The sequence below is a fragment of the Leptodactylus fuscus genome, unplaced genomic scaffold (genome assembly GCF_031893055.1).
Source record: "Leptodactylus fuscus isolate aLepFus1 unplaced genomic scaffold, aLepFus1.hap2 HAP2_SCAFFOLD_66, whole genome shotgun sequence".
NCBI classification, from domain to species: domain Eukaryota; kingdom Metazoa; phylum Chordata; class Amphibia; order Anura; family Leptodactylidae; genus Leptodactylus; species Leptodactylus fuscus.
Window position 1 is genome coordinate 420,808 of NW_027440693.1, and position 16,506 is coordinate 437,313.

A 16,506-nucleotide genomic window follows, 5' to 3' on the forward strand; every position below is an offset into this window, starting at 1 on the left:
CAGACCAAACGTCTGGTACTGCGGATCCTGAGGCCTCTTTGGAAACGGGGGTGCTGGGCATTTGCCCAGTTTGCCACCCCATGACGCTGGCCCTGGGGCTAATGTTAGGTGGGTTGAATCATATGTTGCATCTTGTGATAATGTGATTGTAGTTCATAATAATCTGTGATTCGGTGACCATAGTCATCACCAAGCCTTGTTCCATTTGGAGAAGCCCTTTTCTACATAAGGATATATGGGTAGTCAGCTGATCACCATGTCTCTAGCAGCTCAAACCCCTGGTGACCAGAGTGTGGTTTTATATGGTGGCTATTCAGATGTAGTAAAATGAGTCCTCCAGAGCCGTATTCCCTCCTCATCGACTCTCCCCTATGTCTCAGAGTGGTAGTCTACTACCAAAGACTCTCTGCCCACATCCCAGACTTCATATCTACAGATGAGAAGAGGAAACTCTACATCCTACTGGGAGAAGAAGAGGCCACTGTGGAGATCGCTGCCCAATACTTGTCCAGCTGTCACCAAACAAGAGGAAGATGAGACGCATGAACTATTAAACCCCACACACCCACCACCCAAAAGACCACTAAGCCCCTCCCATCACTCGCCTACCCCATACCCCCCGATACCCACACGCCCCAAACAAGAACAACGAGACCCTATGGACACTCAAACCCCCAACCCATGAACCTCGTACCCACCCCCCTCCACCACCCCAACCCCCTTTTTGCTTTGGCAACACCAAATGTCTTATTCTTTGGTAATGCTGATAAAGCTCATTTGTATCTTGTATCTGGTAGTTCTAATCCCTGCCATGTACTACAGATTTCTGGGGGTCAGAGAAACTGGACCTGCAGCCAGAGATCAACCGGTCTCTAGGTTGACATCATTCTAAAACTATGATTAAGTTTACACATAAGAATAAAGGTGGCCATAGATACCAATTTTGGCTGATAATCTTGGCTATAGGGGTGTACAGACCCTCCCCTGATAAATGATGAAGTTGAAGAAAAGAAGGATCCTGGCAACATTTTACTGTCCTCTCCATTGAAAACATATACATGCACTTGACCTGAGCTGAGTGTGCATGTTTATGGGGGAGTCAGGAGGAATAGCTTTTACCTTAACAGCTATTGAAGGTTTGGACAGCTTTAATCTTTCTGTAGCTCTTACCGTTTTAGTTATGACATATATGACCAATTTCTTCTTCCAGGGCCTTCTACTATCAGCTAATCTATGAGCTGGGGGTGCTTGGTGTCAGACCCCCACTGATCTGGTAACCTGAGTATAGGTCATCCGTCCTGGAAAACCCCATTGAGCGCATCTTCCCCGCACACTGTCAGCTGCTTATATTGAATGAGTGAAATTATAGATTAGCACATGGAAAGATTACCATTTCTATTCATAGCGATGCTCGACTGAATGGACAGTAAATTAAAGAATGGAAAACATCAATTACAGTAATTTTCTTAGCTGTAGTTAGTGGGATATTGAATTTCCATAATAGCACTCTAGAGCTGTATTATTACCTAAAAACCACAAAAAGTCACCATGGACCTGACCACGGCGACAGAACTAGCAGAGGGGATGATGTGCTTATTCCTATTGTGTGGTATCTGCTTTTTTTGCAGCAACAGATTAGGCGCATGGAATGTGAACATTCAGGTCATAAAGGTGGGGGGAGGGGGTTGCTTCAAGGACCCCCTCTTTCAGCTGACGTGAATATGTGCATCAAAGAGTAGGTCCCACATTGGAAAATTCAGTATGACACTGGAAATACCTATGTCTATGGTTTATTAGAGAAATGCATATATAGAATGAGAACTGCTGCCTTATGTTCTGTACGGATATTGGATGTTCTACTATAGGATTTACAGGGCATTGATGGGGGTCTTGCTCTCTCCACTGTAAGCGTATAAACCCAATGACGACCACCTGTTTTTAAATGGAAGGCAGTGGATCACCCAAGTCTGTCTTCTGTAATCTTCAGCTATTTCTGGGTTTTACCAGGCAATCTTAGGCTGCCATTCATATGTTGTACATGGATGGGCCAGGTCTGCAAGTGCAGGTCCAGAGCGGAGCTCTTCATAATGCACTACCCAGGTCCTTAGATAAGGACAAGGAATTGTCTTCAGCAGACAACCACTGGGCCATTCACATGGCAGAAACTGAAGAAGGCTTTGAGATAGTCCTTTGCCTTAGATTTCTCTCCACTCTCTCTCCCTCTGCAATCTGTGGCAGAAACTCGAAGTACAATTTATTGTAGTGTCAGTGGCTAAACCAGACATGGAATCTATGGCAAAATTGAGAAGGGAACTTCTTTTCTAGTGTACCACGCATGAGAAGAGGATTCACCGGGAATCATCAAAGGACCGCGCTCCCACAGGTTTGTAGAATCAGTGGAAAATTCAGTTCACAAAACACGACGTACGTTTCAGGGTCTGCACCCCTTTATCAAGTGTTCAAAGACAGGCGCCTACCTATTGCCTACACTTGCCTGTTTTTGAACACTTAATAAAGGGGTGCAGACCTCGAAACGTACGTCGTGTTTTGTGACCTGATTAAAAGTTTTTCCACTGATTCTACAAACCTATGGGAGCGCGGTCCTTCAGTGATTCCCGGTGAATCCGCTTCTCTTTCTTGATACATATTTCCAGCACCCTGAGGTGTTCGGACTCGGCTTCCTATCCCCAGAGAGGAACCCTCTGCTATTCAGTTCCAATGCCATTCAAGTAGTTGTGAATTCCTCACATCTGTATAAGGTGAGAGTTTATTTGTCACCATCTTTACCCCCGTCCGGTGAACTACTTCCCTATATGCAGCTCAGTGCTGTTCTTTTTATCTCTTCTTTCTAGTGTCCTGAATTATGAGGCATCTGCTGCTTCTTCCCATTAAAACTAATAGGAGTCAAATTCCTCTGTATGAACATACCCATAATAGTCTGTGGCTGTTAACAGATTGAGCTGGTTCTAAACCTATCAGAAGAACAGCTCTTATAATAGAAGTATAGGGAATCCCTGCAATACCCTAAAGTTAGGGCTGATCAATGAATTCAATTCAATTGATTATTTTACCATGTTAAAGCAGCGCATTTTGGGGTGCTTAGCACCCTAGTTGCCTGTGCCTGGTTGTACAGCGTTGCTGCTCCATTCATTTGACTAGGGACTGCCAGAGACGACCGAGTAAGTTCAATGAGCTGACACAGGGAGAGGGCAGTGGATATAATATTTGATTAGCCATGCATGTGCTTAAAAAAAAAATCTAGATTTTATTTTTAAGTAAAATCATCCAGGGCTACCTAATGTACATGCAAAGGTTACCCAAAGGTAATGCTAAACAGTGGTATCTGCAAGACTCAGTTTGCTGACTATGCTCTATTCTGTACTTTGTTACTGTCCTTAGCTTATGTTTGACAGTGAGAACTAATGCCTGCCAACCGGCCCCTTACTTCAGTTCACCAAGTGTGTACTTTAACCCTGGCTATAAAAGGAAATTCCACCTTACAACAACGCTTAGAACTTCATATATTTGTTATTTATTTTGCTTACTTGTGTAACGCCATCATATTCAGCAGTGCTTTACAGAACTTGTCCCATATCAGTATGTCTTTGGCGTTTAGGAGGAAACTGGAGCAATTGGAGGAAACCCACATGAACATGCAAAGAACATACAAACTTACCTGTAAATCTCCTCCGTTCCTCCTTGGGGCCTCCTCCTTGTATATGGAGTGGCTCCAGTAGTGAGGTTGCTACTGCTCTCTCTGGAGTAATGGCACCCCTCACATTGCTCCAAAGAGATAATTTACATATTGACAAATACATCAATATCTCGGCAATGGAGAAAGTGATACCCAAGAGGAAAACTCTTTCAGATTCAAGTGAAGCTGCCCTATATATATCTGTTGGGCTGGATTTATAAGCTAGATTCTGATGAAAGAATTCCTTTAAAGAATGTAATCTTTTTGAAATTCATATAGTTAATTTGCATTGATTCTGGCCTAAGAGTTTAGCACTAAAGACTCATGTATATGGCTGCATTATACTGTAGATCCACAATACAGTGCACATGGTCTCCTACAGGTCCATACTGTACCTCTACATATACACAGTACAGACACAACTGCTCATTCAAAGAGTTTTCTGTATTTTCATGACTATGACAATTGTAGATTCACACTGAAGGCATCAAAACTCAGAAGTAAGACGTGGGATTATAGACTTACCAAACAGTGTGACACAACTGACAATCTGTCTTCTGTTCTCGCTTCCTTTTGCTTTGATTCCTGTTTTGCACACTCTTGGCATTCTCTTGATGAGCTTCATGAGGTAGTCACCGGGAATGGTTCTCACTTCACAGGTGTGTCCTGTCAGGTTTAATAAGTGGGATTTCTTGCCTTACAAATGGGTGTGGGACCATCAGTTGTGTTGTGCAGAAGTCAGGTGGACACACAGCTGATAGTCTGACTGAAAAGACTCTTAGAATTTGTATTATGGCAAGAAAAAAGCAGCTCAGTAAAGAAAAATGAGTGGCCATCATTACTTCAAGAAATGAAGGTCAGTCAGTCCGAAAAATTGCTAAAACTTTGAAAGTGTCCCCAAGTGCAGTTGCAAAAACCATCAAGCGTTACAAAGAAACTGGCTGACATGAGGACCGCCCCAGGAAAGGAAGACCAGGAGTCACCTCTGCTGCAAAGGATGAGGAGCGCCCCAGGAAAGGAAGACCAAGAGTCACCTCTGCTGCGGAGGATGAGGACCGCCCCAGGAAAGGAAGACCAAGAGCCACCTCTGCTGCGGAGGATGAGGAGCGCCCCAGGAAAGGAAGACCAAGAGTCACCTCTGCTGCGGAGGATGAGGACCACCCCAGGAAAGGAAGACCAAGAGTCACCTCTGCTGTGGAGGATAAGGACCGCCCCAGGAAAGGAAGATCAAGAGTCACCTCTGCTGTGGAGGATAAGATCATCCGAGTCACCAGCCTCAGAAATGACAGGTTACCAGCATCTCAGATTAGAGAGCAGGTCAATGCCACACAGAGTTCTAGCAGCAGTCACATCTCTACAGCAACTGGTAAGAGGAGACTTTGTGCAGCAGCCGCCTTCATGATAAAAATAGCTGCTAGAAAACCACTGCTAAGGACAGGCAACACACAGAAGAGAACAGAAGGAATGGACAATAGACCAGTGGAATCTGTGCTTTGGTTTGACGAGTCCAAATTTGAGATCTTTGGTTCCAACCACCGTGTTTTTGGGGGACACAGAAAAGGTGAACGGATGGACTCTACATGCCTGGTTACCACCATGAAGCATGGAGGAGGAGGTGTGATGGGGGCCAAGCTGGTGACACTGTTGGGGAATTATTCAAAATTGAAGGCATACTGAACCAGCATGGCTACCACAGCATCTTGCAGCAGCATGCTATTCCATCTGGTTAGCATTTAGTTGGACCATCATTTATTTTTCAACAGGACAATGACCCCAAACACCTCCAGGCTGTGACCAAGAAGGAGAGTGATGGGGGGCTACGCCAGATGACCTGGCTTCCACAGTCACCAGACCTGAACCCAATCCAGATGGTTCGGGGTGAGCTGGACCGCAGAGTGAAGGCAAAAGGGCTAACAAGTGCTAAGCATCTCTGGGAACTCCTTCAAGACTGTTGGAAGACTGTTGGACGACTGTTGGACTACCTCTTGAAGCTCATCAAGAGAATGCCAAGAGTGTGCAAAGCAGGAATCAAAGCAAAAGGTGGCTACTTTGAAGAACCGAGAATATAAAACAGATTGTCAGTTGTGTCACACTTTTTGGTAAGTCTATAATCCCACATGTCTTACTTCTGAGTTTTGATGCCTTCAGTTTGAATCTACAATTGTCATAGTCATGAAAATACAGAAAACTCTTTGAATGAGAAGGTGTGGCCAAACTTTTGGTCTGTATTGTGTATGTATATATTTTTTTTTAACTTCCTGTCTTCTTGAAGAAGAAATGTCACATAATGGTACAGTAAGTCAATACAAAATAAAGTAAAGCCACTTGTATACAAATATGTTTAGCACTTATGTAAATTCCATTCTAGTTATCTGGTTGTGGTGTACAGTGTTGGCCAAAAGTATTGGCCCCCCTGCAATTCTGTCAGATAATACTCATTTTCTTGCAGAAAATGATTGCAATCACAAATTCTTTGGTATTTTCTTCATTTAATTTGTCTTCAATGGAAAACCACAAAAAGAATTGTCAAAAAGCCAAATTGGATATAATTCCACACCAAACATAAAAAAGGGGGTGGACAAAAGTATTTCCACTGTTTATAAAATTATGTGATGCTTCTCTAATTTGTGTAATTAACAGCACCTGTTACTTACCTGAGGCACCTAACAGGTGGTGGCAATAACTAAATCACACTTGCAGCCAGTTGAAATGGATTAAAGTTGACTCCACCTCTGTCCTGTGTCCTTGTGTGACCACATTGAGCATGGAGAAAAGAAAGACGACCAAAGAACTGTCTGAGGACTTGAGAAGCAAAATTGTGAGGAAGTATGAGCAATCTCAAGGCTACAAGTCCATCTCCAAAGACCTGAATGTTCCTGTGTCTACCGTGCGCAGTGTCAGTAAGAAGTGTAAAGCCCATGGCCCTGTGGCTAACCTCCCTAGATGTGGCCGCAAAAGAAACATTGCCAAGAGATTTCACCGCAAGATTGTGCGGATGGCGGATAAAGAACCTCGACTAACATCCAAACAAGTCCAAGCTGCCCTGCAGTCCGAGGGTACAACAGTGTCACCCCATACTATCCAGCGTCAGCGTCTGAATGAGAAGGGACTGTATGGTAGGAGACCCAGGAAGACCCCACTTCTTACCCACAGACAGAAGCCAGGCTGGAGTTTGCCAAAACTTACCTGAGAAAGCCAAAACCGTTCTGGAAGAATGTTCTCTGGTCAGAGGAGACAAAAGTAGGAAAAGGCCTCAACATAGAGATTACAGGAAAAAAGAGGCCTTCAAAGAGAAGAAGACGCCCCCTACAGTCAGACATGGCGGAGGGCCCTGATGGTTTGGGGTTGCTTTGCTGCCTTTGGCACTGGACTGCTTGACCGTGTGCATGGCATTATGAAGTCTGAAGACGACCAACACATTGTGCAGCATCATGTAGGGCCCAGTGTGAGAAAGCTGGGTCTCCCTCAGAGGTCAGGGCTCTTCCAGCAGGACAAGGACCCAAAACACACTTCAGGTCAGCACTAGAAAATGGTGGTGAGAGAAAGCCCTGGAGACTTGTAAAGTGGCAGAAATGAGTCCAGCCCTGAATCCCATAGAACACCTGTGGGGGAGGGGGAGAGATCTCTTGGTGGCAGTTTGGAGAAGGCCCCCTTCACATCTCAGGGGGGACCTGGAGCAGTTTACCAAAGAAGAAGGGTCTAAGATTCCAGCAGAGCCTTGTAAGAAACTCATTGCTGGTTAGCGGAAGCGGTTGTGCGCAGTTATTGTGTCTAAAGGTTGTGCTACCAAGTATTAGGCTGAGGGCGCCAATACTTCTGTCTGCACCAGTTTTGTGTAAAATGATCAATGATGTGACTTTTTCTTCATTCTCTTTTGTGTTTTTTCATTGCAAGCAAAATAAATGAAGATATTACCAAAGAGTTTGTGCTTGTAATCATTATCTGGGGGACAGCGAGGATTATCTGACAGGACTGCAGGGGGCGATACTTATACTGTACTAGAGGGAGGACCCGGCTTCGCACGGGTATATTACATTTTATGTTTGTGTAGTGGCCCCATAAGAAATGTCCAATTTTGCACTGGTGTATTTTGTATGTGGTTTGTGTGTATGTCCATAAGCGTCATGTGATTATGTGAATCTCATTTTGGATATCAGTGAAAAACCTGTGATCAGTTGTTATGGATACCTTGAGTAAAGCTGTATCTAATCCTTCCCCATGTAGTACTGTGTTTAGACGCAAGTATCTAATCCTTGTTGGTGTGGTACTGTGTGCAGATGCACATATCTAATCCTCCGGCGTGTGGTACTGTGTGCAGATGTGTGTATCTAATCCTCCCCATGTGGCATTGTGTGAAGAGGCACGTATCTAATCCTCCGGTAAGTGAAACTGTGTGCAGACGTGCATATCTAATCTTACGGCATGTGGTACTATGTGCAGACGCGCGTATCTAATCCTCTGGCGTGTGGTACTGTGTGCAGACAGGTGTATCTAATCCTCTGGCGTGACGTACTGTGTGCAGATGCACGTATCTAATCCTGCCCCGTGTGGTACTGTGTGCTGAGACGCTTATCTAATTATCTGGCATGTGGTACTGTGTGCAGAGGCTTGTATCTAATCCTCCAAAGTGTGGTACTGTGTTCAGATGCACGTATCTAATCCTCCCCTGTGTGGTATTGTGTGAAGAGGCGCGTATCTAATCCTACAGCATGGAGAACTGTGTGTAGACGCACGTATCTAATCCTACAGCATGTGGTACTGTATGCAGACGCGTGTATCTAATCCTATGGCGTGTACAACTGTGTGAAGATGTGCGTATCTAATCGTCTGACATGTGGAACTGTAAGCAGACGTGTGTATCTAATCCTACGGCATGTGGTACTGTGTGCAGACATGCTTATCTATTCCTATGGTGTGTGGAACTGTGTGCAGATGCACGTATCTAATCCTCCCCTGTGTGGTATTGTGTGATGAGGCATGTATCTAATCCTACGGTGAGTGGAACTGTGTGTAGACGCGCGTATCTAATCCTACGGCATGTGGTACTGTGTGCAGATGCGCGTATCTAATCCTCTTGCGTGTGGTACTGTGTATTGAGACGCGTATCTAATTCTCTGGCTTGTGGTACTGTGTGCAGATGCGCGTATCTAATCCTCCAAAGTGTGGTACTGTATGCAGACATACGTATCTAATCCTTCCTTGTGTGGTATTGTGTGAAGAGTCGCATATCTAATCCTACGGCATGTGGAACTGTGTGTAGACGCGCGTATCTAATCCTTTGGCGTGTGGTACTGTGTGCAGATGCGCGTATCTAATTCTTCCCTGTGTGGTACTGTGTGCTGATGCGTGTATCTAATTCTCTGGCTTGTGGTACTGTGTGCAGAGGCATGTATCTAATCCTCCAAAGTGTGGTACTGTATGCAGACACGTATCTAATCCTCCCCTGTGTGGTACTGTGTGAAGAGGTGCGTATCTAATCCTACGGCATGTGGAACTGTGTGTAGATGCGCGTATCTAATCCTACAGCATGTGGTACTGTGTGCAGACGCGTGTATCTAATCCTCTCTGTATGGTACTGTGTGCTGAGACGCGTATATAATTCTCTGGCTTGTGGTACTGTGTGCAGAGGCATGTATCTAATCCTCCAAAGTGTGGTACTGTATGCAAACACATGTATCTAATCCTCCCCTGTGTAGTATTGTGTGAAGAGGCATATATCTAATCCTCTGGCGTGTGGTACTGTGTGCAGATGCGCGTATCTAATCCTCTGGCATGTGGTATTGTGCGCAGATGCGCGTATCTAATCCTCCCCTGTGTGGTACTGAGTGCAGATGCACATATCTAATCCTCTGGCATGTGGTACTGTGTGCAGATGTGCGTATCTAATCCTCCCCCGTGTGGTACTGTGTGCTGAGACATGTATGTAATTCTCTGGCTTGTGGTACTGTGTGCAGAGGCATGTATCTAATCCTCCAAAATGTGATACTGTGTGCAGACACACGTATCTAATCCTCCCCTGTGTGGTATTGTGTGAAGAGGTGAGTATCTAATCCTACGGCATGTGGAACTGTGTGTAGATGCACGTATCTAATCCTACAGCATGTGGTACTGTGTGCAGATGTTGATATCTTATGCTCTGGTGTGTGGAACTATGTGCAGATGTGTGTATCCAATCCTTTGGCATGTGGTACTGTGTGCAGACGCATGTATCCAATCCTTCGGCATGTGGAACTGTGTGCAGAAGCGCGTATTTAATCCTCTGGTTTGTGGGACTGTGTGCAGACGCGTGTATCTAATCCTCTGGCGTGTGATACTGTGTGCTGACCTGTGTATCTAATCCTCTGATGCATGTATCTCAGTTTGGATATCAGTGTTGGGTTGTGTATGTGGAGTGACCGTGTGTATTGCAGTTGGAATATGAGTGAAAGACTTGCAGGTTTGTATTGGCTAAGGGGGGGGGCATTGTGTTTGGAATGCTGTATCTCAGCAATGGTACGTCCGAGCGAGTTGGAGTCGCGTCTTAAACCTTCCCGGATATCTGAAGTATCTCCGTGCCAAATTTGGTGATCGGTGCAGTCGTTTGGTTCGCATTAGAGCACAGACAGACAGACAGACAGAAATTCATATAATATTCATTCTTCATTCATATAATATAGGGAGATATACCCAGTGTCACTTATATACTATATAAGAGTCTGTGCTGTGTAATCATTATCTGGGGGACAGCGAGGATTATCTGACAGGACTGCAGGGGGCAATACTTATACTGTATATACCCTGTGTCACTTATATACTATATAAGAGTCTGTGCTGTGTAATTATTATCTGGGGACAGCGAGGATTATCTGACAGGACTGCAGGGGGCGATACTTATACTGTATATACCCTGTGTCACTTATATACTATATAAGAGTCAGTGCTGTGTAATCATTATCTGGGGACAGCGAGGATTATCTGACAGGACTGCAGGGGGCGATACTTATACTGTATATACCCTGTGTCACTTATATACTATATAAGAGTCAGTGCTGTGTAATCATTATCTGGGGACAGCGAGGATTATCTGACAGGACTGCAGGGGGCGATACTTATACTGTATATACCCTGTGTCACTTATATACTATATAAGAGTCTGTGCTGTGTAATCATTATCTGGGGGACAGCGAGGATTATCTGACAGGACTGCAGGGGGCAATACTTATACTGTATATACCCTGTGTCACTTATATACTATATAAGAGTCTGTGCTGTGTAATTATTATCTGGGGACAGCGAGGATTATCTGACAGGACTGCAGGGGGCGATACTTATACTGTATATACCCTGTGTCACTTATATACTATATAAGAGTCAGTGCTGTGTAATCATTATCTGGGGACAGCGAGGATTATCTGACAGGACTGCAGGGGGCGATACTTATACTGTATATACCCTGTGTCACTTATATACTATATAAGAGTCAGTGCTGTGTAATCATTATCTGGGGACAGCGAGGATTATCTGACAGGACTGCAGGGGGCGATACTTATACTGTATATACCCTGTGTCACTTATATACTATATAAGAGTCTGTGCTATGTAATCATTATCTGGGGACAGCGGGGATTATCTGACAGGACTGCAGGGGGCGATACTTATACTGTATATACCCTATGTCACTTATATACTATATAAGAGTCTGTGCTGTGTAATCATTATCTGGGGACAGCGAGGATTATCTGACAGAACTGCAGGGGGCGATACTTATACTGTATATACCCTGTGTCACTTATATACTATATAAGAGTTTGTGCTGTGTAATCATTATCTGGGGGACAGCGAGGATTATCTGACAGAACTGCAGGGGGCGATACTTATACTGTATATACCCTGTGTCACTTATATACTATATAAGAGTCTGTGCTGTGTAATCATTATCTGGGGACAGCGAGGATTATCTGACAGAACTGCAGGGGGCGATACTTATACTGTATATACCCTGTGTCACTTATATACTATATAAGAGTTTGTGCTGTGTAATCATTATCTGGGGGACAGCGAGGATTATCTGACAGAACTGCAGGGGGCGATACTTATACTGTATATACCCTGTGTCACTTATATACTATATAAGAGTCTGTGCTGTGTAATCATTATCTGGGGGACAGCGAGGATTATCTGACAGGACTGCAGGGGGTGATACTTATACTGTATATACCCTGTGTCACTTATATACTATATAAGAGTCAGTGCTGTGTAATCATTATCTGGGGACAGCGGGGATTATCTGACAGGACTGCAGGGGGCGATACTTATACTGTATATACCCTGTGTCACTTATATACTATATAAGAGTCTGTGCTGTGTAATCATTATCTGGGGGACAGCGAGGATTATCTGACAGGACTGCAGGGGGCGATACTTATACTGTATATACCCTGTGTCACTTATATACTATATAAGAGTCTGTGCTATGTAATCATTATCTGGGGACAGCGGGGATTATCTGACAGGACTGCAGGGGGCGATACTTATACTGTATATACCCTATGTCACTTATATACTATATAAGAGTCTGTGCTGTGTAATCATTATCTGGGGGACAGCGAGGATTATCTGACAGGACTGCAGGGGGCGATACTTATACTGTATATACCCTGTGTCACTTATATACTATATAAGAGTCTGTGCTATGTAATCATTATCTGGGGACAGCGGGGATTATCTGACAGGACTGCAGGGGGCGATACTTATACTGTATATACCCTGTGTCACTTATATACTATATAAGCGTCTGTGCTGTGTAATCATTATCTGGGGGACAGCGAGGATTATCTGACAGAACTGCAGGGGGCGATACTTATACTGTATATACCCTGTGTCACTTATATACTATATAAGAGTCTGTGCTGTGTAATCATTATCTGGGGGACAGCGAGGATTATCTGACAGGACTGCAGGGGGCGATACTTATACTGTATATACCCTGTGTCACTTATATACTATATAAGAGTCTGTGCTGTGTAATCATTATCTGGGGACAGCGAGGATTATCTGACAGAATTGCAGGGAGGCCAATACTTTTGGCCAACACTGTATGTTTCGTTACTCAGTAATTGTAAGGTCAGGAATAACACTTGTTTGTTTCAGAGGTAATAAAATAGATTAGGTATTAGATATTAGAGTGCGTATATTGCCTTCTTGATATATAGTACAGTAGTCAGTCACCTTATTGAGATAGCCTTTGAAGGCCACCTATGAGTGTGAAGAGTCATATAGACCATACATGTTCTGATAATAATCCTAGGAAAAGAATATGCAAACAAATTGTCCTTGATGGGGGAAAAAGGAAAACTCACTAGCAGCCACTTTTTGGAAGGTAGTTCCCTATAGATCAATGCCTAGTTTTCAGGAATCCTAGATGACTTTGACTGGAATTAAAGCCTAATCAGGATACCTCCTCCAAAAGGAAGAAACTCGTCTGCTGACAGCTTTTTTGGGGTTATTGCCCCTCATTAGTGGAGAGCAGGGTACTTTTGGCTAGATGAGAAGCCATAGACTTGGGTCAGCGTGAATGTTCCTGTTTTCGTCTAGGAGAACTTCCTTGCATCTTCTTTTTCCAGAATTCTTAGCAGAGCATTATGGTCTGTAAGATTCTGCACATTGAAAAATGGTCTGCCAAGGCAATCTCCTTAAGGAGCCATAGTACTCCTCTTGATGTGGGTCAAGAAGGGTACTATGTCCCCTTAAGGTTCCTTGAAATCCAGGTATTGATCTCTAGGAAGACAGTCTTCAGGTATTGCATGTTCTTTTCCTAGTACAATTATGAAATGTATCTTTGGCTAAATCCTAATAAAATATTCTTTTTATTTCTTTTGCTGTGTTCACAGTTTGAAGACATTGGGAGCTTTGAGACAGTCTGGCAAGTGAAGTTTTACAACTACCATAAAAGAGATCATTGCCAATGGGGCAATAGCTTCAGCAGTATTGAATATGAGTGTAAGCCCAATGAGACCCGCAGCCTGATGTGGATCAACAAAGAGATGTTCCACTGAAGCCACCATAGCGGGACAATCTTCAGATGAGGATGCAAGATGACCAGCACAACAAGCCTATTAAAACCACAAAGCAATCTGCAAATAACATTACGAGCCTAAAAAAGAAAAAAATCCTTCATGACTTAGACCTGAGAAACCTCTACTCCGGGGGTGATGACTATGTGTAAGAGATAAAGAACTTGTCAGTTTACAATGAACTACTAATATCATTGAGACGCTAGAGTCTTATGGGTAGGGCATGCTTGCCAATTCTACTAGAGTGTTTGAGAGGCTCCTGAAATAAGGGGTGAAGTCACTGAACCCTGGAAAAGCTGGCAAATCTCCCAATCCTGGCAAAATATTCCTATTTTTGCTTGGCTTTTTGTCATTCTATATGTGACATGCTATCTGCTGGCCCAAAAGTGTTATGGCCAACACGCTATTGAGGCTGCTTGACAAAAAGGTGGTGAGGCCACCCCAAAAATGTGTTTTCTTTTTGTGATTCCCACACTGTTCTGAATGGGGTCTCCAGTTCAATGTTGGCAAGTATGGGGTTGGGCTACATTGTGACATCAGTGTTCCCTATTGGAAAATTTCCTCACTATTTCTATATAGGAGAAAAAAATTGTGAGCTATCAAAAAAATCTGACTTCAAATAGTAGTTGGCGTTATGTTTCCATGTAACCCGCGCCCGCATCTTTATATTCATGTAATGTCATTATTTCAGAGTGAACTGATAAGCTCATTAACCTCTTAAGGATATCAGCCAGGCCCTAAAATAGGCACCCTAACTTTGTGTATGCAATAGGTAGGGACTTTTACGGGGTCCAATAGATATCTCAATCGATGGGGATCTGACTGCTGTGACCCCACTAGACCTCTAAGCTAAGGAGTCAAATACTATGGCAGTTAACTGCACACAAGCGCTCCTATCCAACTTCTGCATTTATCTATAACTACTTCTGGAAACAACCACATTCATTTCAATGGAGCCACGTTGCAGTTCACTGCATAGGGGGGAGCATCTGTGTGCAGGGAAAAAGCCATAGGCAGATTGATCCATTTGTCTCATGTCTCATAGGTCAGACCTTCACTGGTTTCTAAATTGCTATCCTAGCATCAAGCCATAACATTACAAGATGGGAGTAGCACATAAAATTTGAGAACTTTGGACTACCTACTAACTCCAACTTGTTGCATCCTTCACTAGGCTCTGCTCCACTGTTGCCATCACAGTTAGAATTTTTTTTCTGGTCCCAAATATTCCTGAGCAATCCTTTCTGTTAGCTTCAGCACCCAGTATGCTAATTAGGTTCTACTGTCTGCTTGGTGGCCCCTGACTACCTGTTCCAGCTCAGGACTGCCCACTTGACAACATAGCCTAGATAGCATACTAGGTGCTGAATCTAACAGAAATGACTGCTTGGGAACAGTGGGGACTAGATAGATGATTCCACCTGCATCGGAATCAGTGGCGCAGCACCTATTGAAGGGTGCAAAGAAGTAGAATTGGTGGAGTTGGTGATAGATCTGCCTTAAAAGCATTTATCCTAACAAGATAAAAACACACAAGCAGTTAATACCCTAATTTAAATAATTATAATACACCTTTGTGTGAGATCCAAGTACTTAAAGGGGTATTCAGGTTAGAAAGAAGTATCATCTATTCCCTGGATAGATGATAAATGTGAGACCGGAAGGAATCTGTCCATTGGGACAACCACGGATCGGAGGACCCAGGGTACATCCATTCCCCCAGGTGTCAGACAGCAGCTAGAAGGAGTTGAAGCATATGTCTTGCCAGTCTATGGCACTGATAATAAGAGCCACGTGGTTGGACTGACCACTGATGACTGATCCATCATTTATCACCTGCCCAGTGAGTAGGTGGTAAATGCTTTGAATATCCCTTTAATATCAAGAATGGAATTGGATCCTATCTGAAATGGAAAGCTTTACTAAGTTTATCCTGAGGGGATCCAATGTTGCGCTTGGTAAAAACTATACCTCACCAGTACTGAGCCATATCATGGCCTTCTGAATGTGGCCTAAAGCTGCTGACAACCAATATGACAGCCAACCACCATGGCTAACACAAAAGTCAAGTTTTTGAGAGCCCTGAATGGCATTAGGAGGGAACTTGTTTTGGACTGGATTAGTATCAATGGATAACTAAATGGATGCTCTATTTGGAGGTTTGAGAAACTTGGTGATCAGTACTGAGCGTTCAACTATTATATTGACTGAAGAGGAGAACTTATTTATAAGTGATTTTCTGGTTTTGAGGCTAATGAGCATATGACTGCTTAGACTAGGCCTACCTGGTGACCTCAGTGTGACCACATTCACTATCATTATTGTTAGCTGAGCAACATAATCCAAAGGGGGTCTTTATAATATTGGTTACTTACTTACTAAACAAAGCGCCATGCATTGTATAGTGGTTGTGCTTGGTATTGCAGTTCATCCCCATTCATTTGAAGTCTGATGTCACTGACCAAGAGGAGGAAGTGGTGCACAGTATCATAGTCCCAAGTAACCCCTTTAATATAATGTGTTCAAAGTCATCCTGTAGCTCTAGCCTTAGGGTCAAAGTTTGGGGTGTTGAATTCTCAAGGCTTTGCACTACATGCAGATGACCAAGGTAACCAACATCTTGTACGGTGTTCTTTTACTCTTTTCTTTGCAATTGTGTGCAGAAAGAGTGAATTAACCCTACAAGATGGATGGATGAATTTGTCCATTTACATATAGATCAGGCAAAGTCCTGTGGTCCAAAACCATTACCTAGGATGG

General features: G+C 43.6%; 1 protein-coding gene across 1 annotated transcript in view; it reads left to right on the top strand.

Annotated features, from left to right (window-relative positions):
• The window catches only part of CNRIP1 (cannabinoid receptor interacting protein 1), a 49,060-nt gene extending 34,952 nt beyond the window's left edge, over positions 1-14,108 (top strand). The window contains exon 3 of the mRNA XM_075261940.1: positions 13,564-14,108. Coding sequence (XP_075118041.1) covers positions 13,564-13,728 — 165 coding nt within the window. The 3' untranslated portion in view covers positions 13,729-14,108. The remainder of the gene's footprint in view (positions 1-13,563) is intronic.
• Positions 14,109-16,506: the final 2,398 nt, after the last annotated feature.